Source organism: Hipposideros armiger, unplaced genomic scaffold (assembly GCF_001890085.2).
Source record: "Hipposideros armiger isolate ML-2016 unplaced genomic scaffold, ASM189008v1 scaffold_281, whole genome shotgun sequence".
Taxonomy (NCBI): Eukaryota; Metazoa; Chordata; class Mammalia; order Chiroptera; family Hipposideridae; genus Hipposideros; species Hipposideros armiger.
Window position 1 is genome coordinate 938142 of NW_017731631.1, and position 12738 is coordinate 950879.

The 12738-nt window shown below is 38.6% G+C and overlaps 1 protein-coding gene across 6 annotated transcripts in view; it reads left to right on the plus strand.

Annotated features, from left to right (window-relative positions):
- The first annotated feature begins 6144 nt into the window (after positions 1–6144).
- THOC2 (THO complex subunit 2) overlaps positions 6145–12738 on the plus strand; it is a 135624-nt gene continuing 129030 nt past the window's right edge. For 4 of the 6 annotated variants that reach the window (XM_019657928.1, XM_019657930.1, XM_019657929.1 and 1 more), the window contains exon 1: positions 6145–6307. In XM_019657928.1, the coding sequence (XP_019513473.1) occupies positions 6237–6307 (71 nt within the window). In that variant the 5' untranslated portion in view covers positions 6145–6236. The remainder of the gene's footprint in view (positions 6308–12738) is intronic. The other 2 variants (XM_019657932.1, XM_019657933.1) reach the window with 1 other exon arrangement.

Sequence of the window (12738 nt, forward strand, 5' to 3'; positions counted from 1 at the left end):
GAAGGAAGTGTGGTGATGGGCTCATCCTCATGGAATTTATTGGTCTTATCAAGTGTCCCATCACCCAGAAACACCTGGCTTGATAGAATGGTGAAATTTCCTGCTGAAGGCTCAGTTATGGCACCACAGCCTGAAAGTTTCGGGTATTGTCCTACAGAATCTAGTGCAATATATGCTTTAAACCAGTGGCCAATATATCATAACATCTCCCTTGTAGAAAAAGTGTATGGGCTCAGGATTCCAGAGATGGAGGTAAGAATGACCCCTCCCACTGCAGAATCATTTGCTTCCTATCCTTATATCTTGGACTCAGTGGGTTAAGAGGTTCGAATGCCTAAGGGAGAAATGTCCCCCTGCAGGGAACATGTTGGGATTCTGATGTTTTAGAGGCTGACCCTGCCTTTTGTCCATTTTGTGCTCCTCATGCTGTTGAATGAACAGGCAGACAAGGGGTCACTGTACAGACCAGGGTGGTCTACCCTGATTACCAAAGGCAAATTAGGCTGCTACTGCACAGTGGAGGCGAGGCAGATTATGTCTAGAACCTCGAGTCTTCACTTGGGTGCCTTTTGATCACTCACTCCTTTGCTCAATAGTACTGGTCAATAAAAACTGATAACCCAATCAAGATAAGATTGTAAGGATTCCTATCCCATGGGGATGAAGGTTTAGGTCACTCCAGCAGATAATGTATCCTGTCCCACTGAGATGCTGATAGAGAATAAGGGAAACATGGAATATGTGGCAGGGAAAGGAATCTATGATTACCTACTTAGAGCTTACTTCCAACTACAGAATCAGGGACTATAGCAACTATGTTTTATGTTTATAGCCTTCCTTTCCCCCTTCTACTTTATATGAAAAAAACTGGTGGTGGCTAATATTTTAGATTTCATGTGGGAGTATGAATACGTTGACATCACCCTGGAATACTACAATAGTATATGGGACTTTGTACATTCCATTTGAGGGCATCGGTTTTTCATCTGGACAAAGGGCAAGAGTAGTGTGCATGGGGCATAAGGAATAGTCAGTGCTGGAAATTCTCTGTTTTTCCTTTCAAGACACACTTTCCACCCTTCTCCACTGTGCTCTGTCCCCTGATCCATATTAACTGCACTTGCCAGGCTCCCTTGCATATGGCTTCCAGTAGCCATCAGCCAAAGGGTGGTATCAGCAGATCAGATGATAGAGACAGAGAAGGGTCAGGATATTTATTCCCCAGACTCCTTCCCTGCTGAGATGTAAATTGGCAGTAATTCCACTACAGAAGGCCATAGTTCCTGTTGAATGTTCCTTTCCTTTCCTTTTTTATTTTATTTATTTTATTTTACTTTTCCTTATTTCTTTAGTTTTTGGTAACTCCCCTTGCCCCTTCAGGCTTAGGTATACTAATTACTTCCAGTGTTGCTAGCCCTGAGGTGCTTCACCATCCATTTGTTGGTTTCTCTTAATCCTGCTGTACCCTTGTGCATGGTTCCTTCATTAAACTCTTTAATTATCTCCTTTGAGTATGTCATGTGTTTCCTGTGATGAACCTAACCTATACAATTCCTAAAGTTGTTTATATATATACTTTCTCTCTTCTTTTTTATAATCAGTCTTGACAGAGGTTTGTCAGTTTTATTAGACTTTTCAACCAACCAGTTTTTGGTTTTATTGATCTTTTCTACTGAACATTTTCTTTTTTATTAATCTTTGCTATTTTAAAATGTCCTTATTTCTGCTTTCTTTCATTTACTCTGTTATTGGTTTTGCAACTTTTTGTTGTTGTTGTTTGTTTGTTTGTTTTAGCTGAGCTATCCTGCCACCTTTTTGCAGCTCAGCGGCAGTCAGTTCAGGCCAGGAATCGAACCAGCGACCCAGTTGCTCAGAGCTCGCACCCTTGAGTGAGCTCCTAACCAACTGAGCCACTCAGCCGGCCCTTGTTTTTGCAACTTCTTAAATTGATGCTTAGCTTTTTTTATTTCTGGCCTTGTTTCTTTAATACAAAAGTTTAAGGATATAAATTTCTTCCCTAAACACCACTTTAGCTGCAACCAATCATTTTTTATTAGTATGTATATGTAATACTTTCAGTATTTTTCTGTTCTAAGTATTCTAATTTTTAGTATGACCTTTTCCTTTGATTTGTGATTTATTTCAAAGTATGATTTTAAATTTCCAAATATAGGTATTTATTTTCCAGTTGCTACATACAGTGTTCTATGTATATCACTAGATCAAACTTGTTCATTTTGATGTTCAAATTTCCTACATTTTTACTGATTTTTTTGGGCTACTTTACATATTTCTGAGAAAGATTAACTAAAGACTCTCACTGGGGTGGTAGATTTGTCTATTTCTCCTTGTAGTTCTGCTAGTTTTTGCTTCCTATATTTCAAAAGGTTGAATGAGTACATTCCAGATTAGGATTATTATATTTTCCTGGTGACTTGAAAATTTTATCAATTTATAGTAACCCTTTTTAAATCTAATGATTTTTTCCCTTAAAATCTATTTTGTCTGATATTAATAGAGCTGTGACAGCTTAATTTTTATTGCTCTTAGTATTGGCTTGATATATTTTCTCCATCATTTTTACTTTTAAACTTTGTGTCCCTGTGTTTCAGGGCTGTCTCCTAAAACTAGTTACACTTCTTTAAATGTAACCAGTCTGATAATCATTACTTTTAACTGGAGCATTTAGTTCATTTATATTTTATGCAATTATTGATATATTTAAGTTTAAACCTACCATTTTCCTTTCAAAATAAAGGGTACAAAATATATTTTAAAATAAATCTATCATATTCCTCTATTCTCTTTGTCCCACTTTTTTTTTTAAGCTGAGCCATCCTGCCACCTGTTGGCAGCTCAGTGGCAGCTCAGCTCAGGCCAGGAATCAAACCAGCTGTCCCACTTTTTAAAAAACTTTTCCCTCCTTTCTTGCCTTTTTTGGCTTGCTTGATTTTTTTTTCTCTTTCAATGTTTTTCCCCTGCTGTAGTTTAGTAGATATATAACATCTTTTTGTGTTTGTGGTGGTTATCCAAGAAATTTTAATTTGTATATTTAACATAACTAAGTCTTTAGTTAATAAAAACCCATTACCAATATACAGCATTTCAGCAGACAGGCCCACAAAGGGTATAGCATTTGTATTCATTCTTCGATTATTTTACTTATTTTATCTTGTTTTGCTTTATGTGCCTCCTTCTTGATCCCATTATCTGTTTTCACTGTGATGATAAGATTGCCTAACTTTAGAATTATCAAAAATCAACCTATCATTCTATTCATCAGACTGTCAACACAAAAACTAACAAATCCCTAGCCTGTACCACAGATCTCAGTCCCTGCCTAGTCCATTGGTACCCAAGAGCCAGTGAGATCACCAGGGAATAGTACTCCCAGCTGCTGAGACAATATCAGTTAGCAAAAAACAGGTAAGTCAATAACAAGGATGCAAAAGATATAATAGCTTCGCAATCTTATAGAGCAAAAAAGCCAATTAGCTCTGAGGAATTCCTAAGGGAGTCATCATCCATGTAAAAATAGTTCTGCAGGCTCTAGGAGAAGGCCTCAAAGGGCATCACTGCAGTCAGGTCATACCACATTTGTGGTATACTGAGTAGTGCATACTGCACACAGTTCAGTGTGTGGAAGGAGAAATCACTGTGATACAGTGGCAAGGTAAGCCACAATACAGCAGAACATTGTAGCTCAGTGGCTCTCAACACGGGGCTATTTTCCATTCTAGGAGACAGGAATGTCTGGAGACATTGTAACAACTGGTGTGGGGTGTGCTACTGACATCTAGTGGGTCCAAGAAGGCACAGGATGGATCCTGACCTCCCCAAAGAATTACCTGGCTTTAAATGTGGATAGTGTCAAGTGCTGTGGATTATACAGAAAATACATAAGCAGCAGGATAGTGCTTCTTGTATCATAGAAGCCATCCTGTAATAATGATTTCAAATTTTTTTAGGAAAGGGTCATGATGCAATGAGGATTCACTACCATTCTGTTAACATTTGAAATACTCCAAAATAATAAAAAATTGAGAAGATAAAAGTTAGTCATATTTCTGAAACTCCACAAAATAGCAAAAGGTTTTTATGAGCACATGCCATTGAAACTGACTGGTGTATATTTTCTAGTGGGTTGCTTTAGAATTTCAAAATCAGGCCATTAGGAGACTAGATATAGATGATGAAAAACAATCATAAACAATGTCGCATTTCCCCAGAGCTATTCTGAATACAGCCTATTCCCCTGAACTGTTTTTTCAACACAGATGAACCTGGTCCATTTGGCAAAACTTGCCAAATTTAGATGATATTAGTTCTAAATTTCATATGTTAATACATGTGTGGTAGGAGTTTTTTATTTGGTTTGTCTGTATTTTTAAATTTTCTGCTAAAGATATATATTTAAAACCTTTTTATTTTGAAAAGTTGCACAAATAGAACAGAGAACCCCTGTATGTCCTTTACCCAGGTTCCCAATATGTTCATATTTTATATTTCCTTAATTATCCTTTCTTGTTTTTGTTTTCTGAAACATTCTAGAGTACCTTGCAACATAATACCCCGTTATCTCTAAATACTTCAGTGGACAATTTCTTAAATACTGACTTTCTCTCCTATAACCACAGTAAGAGTACTACAAATCAAGAAATTACCATTGATGCAATGTTATTCCTTAACCTATAGATATTCAAATGTAGTCAATTGTCCCAATAATGCCCTTTTTTAGCATAAGAAAAATGTTTTTTTCTGGCTGGGGATCAGTTGTCACCACTGTAGTTTCCGTTAATCTGGCAGAGTTCCTCACTCTGTCTTCGTCTTTAGTGACCTTGACGATTTTGAATAGTGCAGGCCAGTGATTTTGTAGACTGTCCCTCAATATGAGTTTACCTGATGTTCCCTCACGATTAAAATCAGGCTATGCAAATTTTTGACATGACCAATACAACAAAATTGGTTCGTGTTTTTCTTAGCACCTTATCAGGAGGCACATGATGCTCATTTGTCTGATTTCTGGGGATGCTTATTTTCATCCCCAGATGAAACAGTGTTTTGTAAAGTTTTTCCAGTGTACAGTTTCTATTTCGCCCTTTGAAATAATATCTCGGGCCGGCCTATGAGTGGCGCTATGGTTAAGAGCTGGCTTGGGACACCAGAGGACCCCGGTTCAGATCCCACATATGAGGGCCAGTGACACTGCCCTCTACAGCTAAGATGCTGAACAACAGCTCAACCTGGAGCTGGGCTGCTGGGAGTCGCCAGCGACGGCGTAGGCTGCAGCCCCTGTGGCAGTGGGTTGCCATGGGCTACCGTGTGTAGCCAGCAGCCAGCGTGAGCGGCCAGCAGCCGCAGTGAGCGGCCGTCCAGAAGCCGGCAACTGATGTGCCTCACCTGGGAAGAGTGCAATGATGGTGCCAACTTGGGCCAGTGAAGCAACGTCCTCCACAACTAGACTGAAGAACAAAATGACAGCAACTTGTCTGTTCCCCTTCCCCCAATTCCCCAGCACTGTTACCATCCACTCAATTCCCCAATAAAAATCTTTTTTAAAAAAAGTAATAGTATCTGGTTGGGCGATACTTTGATACTATGTAGTGTAAACAATTTGTTTCTCATGGTTACTTACTTTCCCTAAAGCCGCAGAAGACACAGTAGCATGTCCGCACTGGTGGCTACATTTCCCAGGGCTAATTGTACTAGTATGTCTGGCACACAGTAAATGGCTACTTCTTCCGTGAGTAATTTTTTATTTCAGCAGTTAGCAAGGTGCATTGTAATTGAACTGCTTCTATGTTTCTTTCCCACAGACTGTGAGCTCCTTGAGGGTAGGCATTGTAGTTTTTTGTTTTTCTAGTCCCAGTGTCTAGCACATATTAGGTGCTTGGAAAATATATATTTCAATTACTAGTCTGGAGTAGATACTACGGAAGAAGATAAGGGATACGAGTCAGCTTGGGGATGGCACTTTTCCTGTTCTAAAGGGAAGTGAGGGCAAGGGTGGCATAGGGTGCGGCCAGCGACGTCACTCTGCGAAGGGACCCACGGGTCTGGGCCACTTCGTTGGCCACAGGGCCTTAGGCTTCCGCGGGGGGTGTGGGGGGGAGGACCACGGGGCGGGAAACCGAAAAGCGAACTCGCAGCTCCCGGCATTCTCAGTGGGCGGTGCTCCCCTTTGACCTCTTGCTCGCGTGCTACACATCCGGGCTTCAGTTACTAGTGAGAGGAAGATGGCGGCCGCAACGGTGGTGCTTCCCGTAGAGTGGATAAAGAACTGGGAGAAAACAGGGAGAGGCGAATTGTGAGTGTCTGAGTTGGAGGCGGGCACACAGCCGGGCTGGGCTCAGGTGTTACTGTCACATGTGAGGGGAGGTTGCAGGGGAGGTGGGGGGTTAAAGAAGATGTGCCCCCTCCCCCATCTGGGCTGCGGGTGTGGATGGCTAGGAGTTTCGAACTCGGGGAGAAGAGCTGCTGGTAACCGCCGCTGATCTCCTTCCTTCCCGGGTCTCCTCGAAATCTCTGCTGCCCACCGTAGCCCCTCTTCCTTTAGCCTCTTAGCAGAACTCCCGTTTAGTCTCTGCGCTGCTGCTCGGTCTCTTTTTGTCCCCTTCTTCGTTTGAGCTCACTTGGCTCCTTTCTCTTTACGGGGCCGCGCCGGGTAGGTTCAGACTTTCCATCTCTCTCTGTCCCATTTCTTCACTCTGCACCCGTTGGACTCCGCAGTTTGGAGCCCGGCCCCTCCTCTGACCGAAGTCGGAGGAGGGCGAACCATCCCGGACTCCCTCCCCTGTTCTCCACCCGCAGCCGTGAAGCCTGGGGAGTCGCGAAGAGTCTCGCTTGTCACCTCTCATCCTCCCGCGGAGCGGTCTCTTGGATTGTCCCGGCCTCGCACAGCGCCGCTGGCCGTGGGAGAAGTGTAGCAGGGATTGCCGCTTTCCCTGAAGACCTACCGGCATTTCTTTGCTCCGTTTTTTTCACCTTAGAGTCATTTCGGGTTGTACTCAACTTTCGTTATTAAATGTTTTCTAAACCCCATTTTGTCCTGGGACTACAACTGATTTTGGCAACTCTCCAAGGTTCTCGAGTACCTAGATAAATGCGTTTTCTTTAGTTATAAACTTCTTTCCCCCAGTAATACAGAAAATAGTAATTTGCCATACCCACGGTTTCCTCGCCCAAAATTTCAGCGCTCTAGGGAAAAAGAACATCGTTTAAAGTAGCAAAACAAACCCTAGATTAAAAAAAATTTTTTTGTTTCCTTTTTGAATCGCTTTATTAGCTAAAGCTCAACCCTATATGAATTAACGCCTTAGCTATTTTTACCATCGTCGTCCCTCTACCCTAAGTAGTCAGTCTACGGTTGCTGTTGCAGAGATTAACTAATCTTTGGAACTTTGTTACTTAGAACAGAAACGCTGGGAAACTGTTGCCGAATCTTGTGCGTATTGTATTGCCTGCCTATAGGGCCTCTTCACCCCCGGCACTCGCACTGATTTATGAAGCCTTAACAGTGTGAGCTGTAGAATTGGATTGCCTTGGTAAGCGGCTTTCTTAGCCATTTAACTAAGTGACCTTGGGTAAGTTCCTTTACCACTTTGACAGTTTCTCCTTGAGTAAATTGGGAATAAGTACTCAAAGGATTGTTTTGAAGACTAGGTAATGCCTGTAAAGCAGTTGGCTTTTGCTCAAGTGATAGCTATTAAACGTGATACTATTTCAATCTTTAGATATTTAAACTTCCTGGACAGCTCTTGCACTTAAAGTCTGTACTACTCAGGTGAGCAATTAATTAATTGGTCTCTAATGTGTACTCTTGTACTCAGTGAATTGAGACTCTTGAAGAGGGGGGGCTGTCCCATATTTATTTTGATTCAATTCTCCAGCCTCCCCCCCAACCTTTTTAGTATATGCTTAGAGTGCTTGTTGGCTTACTAACCGACAGGGAAGTCTGTTTGATAAACATTCATTTTTAACTGGAGCATTTTCCAAATCCTTTTACTGCTAGTTAACAAACAGCTTTCGGTTCCTTGTGTGCAGGGAGGGCAGGATGGGAAGTTACCAAACCAAACCATCATCATCTATATTAGATTTAACCCCCCCCCACCCGATAAATCAGTTCAGTGTTTTGTATATTTTTAAAGACAACTTATTTATTTAGAGGCTGTCATTTTTGTAGATTGCTCAGCTTCCTCCTTCCAGCTAACTGTCTTTGACAGTTTTACTATTATGACTGGCACCTTGGAATAAATAATTTTAGGGCTAGGAGGTTGCTTGTGACACAAAGAAATGCTGCTTGGCTTCTGATTGGCAGTCGTTGGTGAAAAACAATGTGATGTAGGAGATCAAAATACCTAGTCAAAATGGAGTTTTGGATTCACTTGATGTATATTTATATAACCTATGCTACTCGTCATAATTCCTGTGTTTGAAGAGCTGCTTCAAAACTGTTATTAGGACTTACATGTATATAGTTATTGCATGGCTTGTGGAATGTGGTTTGAATTTCAGTAGATCCAAATCAGTATAGTCAGTTTTATAATTGTATTCTGTTATATGAAGAGAGTTTGAAGTTGCTAGTTGTGTAACATAATGACATATTTTAAATAGTCAAACACTTCACCGTGCAGCACTTAGTCTTCATTTATTTGATCTCTTTGCCCTCTGTGAAAACTTTGTTGCATATAGCCTAATGGGATATTTTATATCTAGCTAAAGATGGATGTTAGTGTTTTCATTTTATTAGAACAAATGATGTAACTGTATTACAAAAAAAATCCTTTCCTTTTCTTAAAACAGCCTTTTAAAAATAAACCAGCAACTGGAAATGTTAAAAATGAAGGTAATGTGCCATTAAATTATTAGTGAATCCATTAATAGATTTGGCTTTTAGAATATGAGTAATATTTACAATTATATCTTAGATGGATTTTTCCTGTTTCACAAGATAAATTAGGTGAGCTTTAACTTGACTGAAAATTACCTTTTAAAAAAAAGGCATGATGTATTTCATGAGGTTCGTTTCTTGTCTGCCTGCATCTTACCATTGTAAGTCTGTATTCTGGGAGTTGTACTCAACTTCAACATAACATAGTGCTAAAGCAACATATGAGATATATGGGGCATTTTATAACTTTAAGGGAGGGCACATTCTTAATTGTGCCTCATGAAAAGCAACTGTTTATTAAGATGGAAAGTCTTTGCTTTGACGAATAAGTTTTGTTAGGAAATTAAGGAGAAAAAAACCTGTTATTTGCCTGAGTAGTCAATCACATACCTAGCTAACCTATTCTTTCCAGAGATACTAATTATTATTTTAATGGTAAATTGCAGAACTCTTTTTTTTTTAATTAAAGCTTATTGGGGTGACAATGGTTAGCAAAGTTACATAGGTTTGTAATTGTACAATTTTGTAATACATCATCTACATATCATGTTGTGTGTTCACCACCCAGAGTCAGTTTTCCTTCCATCACCATATATTTGATCCTTTTTACTCTCATGTACCACCTCTTCCCCCAGTTATAGAACTCTTAAAATGATTTTTCCAAGAGGTATTAAAAGGACAAAGGAGAACTACCAAAACATAATTAAGTGTCCTGTCCAGTAACACTTAGATCTACTTTTACAAATTTCATATCTAAATACACACGCTTTCAAATTCTGCGACATATGCAAGATATGGATTTAATCTCTTTAATTTTGGAATTAACATTTTAGTGTCTTGATGATTGTATATTAGCATGGGATTTGCCAGGATTAAGCTAATAAGCTTGCATGTACTGGTAGATCCAATGGAGAATTCTGTTTTTGGTAGAAGTCATTCAGTGAGTTCAGCATTTCTTTGTGTTACAAGCAGCCTCAATGTAGGATTTATGTTCCAAGCTCTTATATCTGAAGATGTTAGCCTTATGTCAATATTTAGGCTAATTTTGAAATATTTATATTTGTTGAATATCATCTATTTGTTTGAAGAACTTAATTCTTTAAAAAATTTACATTTAAAAAGGGTATTTTAGGTCTTATTGTTGGCAGTTATAATAAAGTTTTAAAACTTAATCATCAAATGTTTTGGTTGCCATTCTTTTTATTCTGTTGCTACAAAATTATTTTAGACATTCCAGAACTTAACTCATTACATTCGGATGTTCATTAAATGTCTGACCTGAATGTTTTGGAAGGATGTTGAAAGGGGTGGAGTTTATGGCAAATAATCATTCTAAGAAATTTTAGTCTTGGTAATTGATTTTTTTTTCTTCAAAAGGTATTCTAAATCAACTGAAGCTTTTTTTTTTCCAGATGAGCCATCCTGCCACCTGTTGGCAGCTCAGCTTGGGCTGGGAATCGAACCGCTAGTTGCTCAGAGCTCACAGTTGAGCGAGCTCTTAACCAACTGAGCCACTCAGCTGACCTCAACTGAAGCTTTCTATGAAACTTATTGTTCATGTCTCAGTTTTCATTTGGCATTTATTTTCTCATTTTGATCTGTATTCATGAGTTAAATATAAGTCTTGATCTGTTTTCCTGGTAAGAGAAATGCATTCTTCAGAAATTTTTGTAGCAGTTTTCTAGACTACTGTTTTATTTGTTTTTAGAAAAAATAAAGTATTCTACAGTGCTTAAATATTAAGGTAGAGTGAGTGCTATTAATATACTTGTGTGAAGGATCTTCTGTTGTCTTTTGTAACATTTCCTTTTCCCTTTCCTCCTTATTAAATGCATGCTTTCATTTTCATAAATTGATGTTTCAAGATAAAACTGCATGTCCCAGTATTCATTTTTGTGTGTTATGTCTCTCTTTTAACATTGACAATAGAAATAGCACTTTGCTTAACCAAATTTAGTCCTTTTTGTGTTTTAAAGGATTAATTGAAGCACAGATTAAGATTATTTTTTTTATATGTGAAGCCAACTTGGAGATGTTGACCAGAATCAAGTAGCTCAGGCTTGTGCTGTGTTTCCTTTTTTACTGCAAAATTGGAGCAAGTAAGGTGGAAAGCTATCATGTTAAGAAGTATTCACAAAATACTTAAGTCCTTGATAGAACTTAAGACATTTTATACAGTTTAAGTTTCACAGACCTTTGACAGAAAGTAGATTCTGTCTTTGTTCTCAGGGATCTGTGACAGCATCTCCACAGGAGCACCAAACACTTTTAAAAGTGGAAAAAAGGGTAAATTCAATTATTTGGAGATTATTAAGGGACTAAAATAATCATTTGAGTTTGGACTGAGGCGGAATATTTGGTTATTTTTTATGCCACATTAAAATGGGCAATTGTTTGTTTCTCCCCTAATCATTTAAGATAGAGTACTAAAACTGTTTTAATAAGTGTAGTAAGACATGTAACATGCAGAAACAGAATTGTTTCTTTAAGGATACTTCATGATCTTCTGTTAGTGGATTACTTAGGGAGAAGAGCATGTACAAATCTGAATGGAGGAAATTTTTTAGTGATTGTTTTTAGTTTTCTTCCTACAACTAAGGAAGAATTGTTTATACTAGAAAAATAGAAGTATCTGTTAGGCAAGTGAATTGCCTTATTGTAATTTTTCATTGCCTCAGTGATTCCTTATATAATTTGAGCAAATCTTTGAGATGCTAATTAATAGTTCATGATGACATCATCTGCATCCTAATGAATATGTTTGTGGTCTTGTGACTGACAAGATGGAATTATATTTCAATTATTTCTTAAAATTCTATAACAATGTCTGTACCATTAGATTAAGTAGGATTTGGAACACTGACATTTTCCCCTCCCCACTGGAAGGATTACCACAAAAGACATATACATTACGCATATTAAAACAAATAGAAAATGAAGCTACTGAAAATGTGAATAAACACAAACTTTCACCATAAGAAGGTATAGTTGACTTTGCTTTTTAGTAGCCTGGGTACAAAGGGAAAGGTGAATTACTTGATTCTATTACATTCCTCTGTCAAAGACCTATTTCCTGCTACTATATTCTAAAGAAATTGAACCTATGGGGGATAGTGAGAACTACAGGGGAGAATTGTTTTAATACTTTGTGGCAAATATTGAAGGAGTCTTGATACACTTTCTTATATATTTATTCTCTACAAAAAAAGGAGCTAGATTGCAGACATTTTTTAGGTTATATGTTCTGATGCAAGTCTGAAGCAGATGATATTTCTGCGTTGCTTATTGGAAGAAAGATTGATTTTGTTTTCTATTCCAGATAAACTTTTGAGAAATATTTTGAGAAATTAGAAACTTAACCACTGTTTGCAACATATTGGAGGGCCTGTCTAGTTCTCCAGGGAAGTAGTTGAAAGTACTTGGGGTCAAACTTAAATCAGTTTATTTTACCATTTCTAAGGTACTCTCTAAAAAAAGTTTTTGTTTTTTTTTTTAATAGGAGTTGGTTGAAAACACAATGAAATGAAATTTTCAGACTATGCAGATTTAATTTAGTAATTGGTCTCCATTAGCAAGGTTTTAAAAAAATTTTTTTAAAGATTTTATTGGGGAATTTGAGGAAGGGAACGTTGTGATTTTCCAGGACCCATCAGCTCCAAGTCAAGTTGTCCTTCAGTCTTAGTTGTGGAGGGCGCAAGCTCAGCTCCAAGTCCAGTCGCTGCTTTCAATCTAGTTGCAGGGGGGCTCAGCCCATTGTTCCATGTGGGAGTCAAACCGGCATCCTTGTTAAGAGCATGTGCTCTCACCAGCTGTGCCATCTGGCTGCCTGTTGGCGCAGCTCAGTGGCC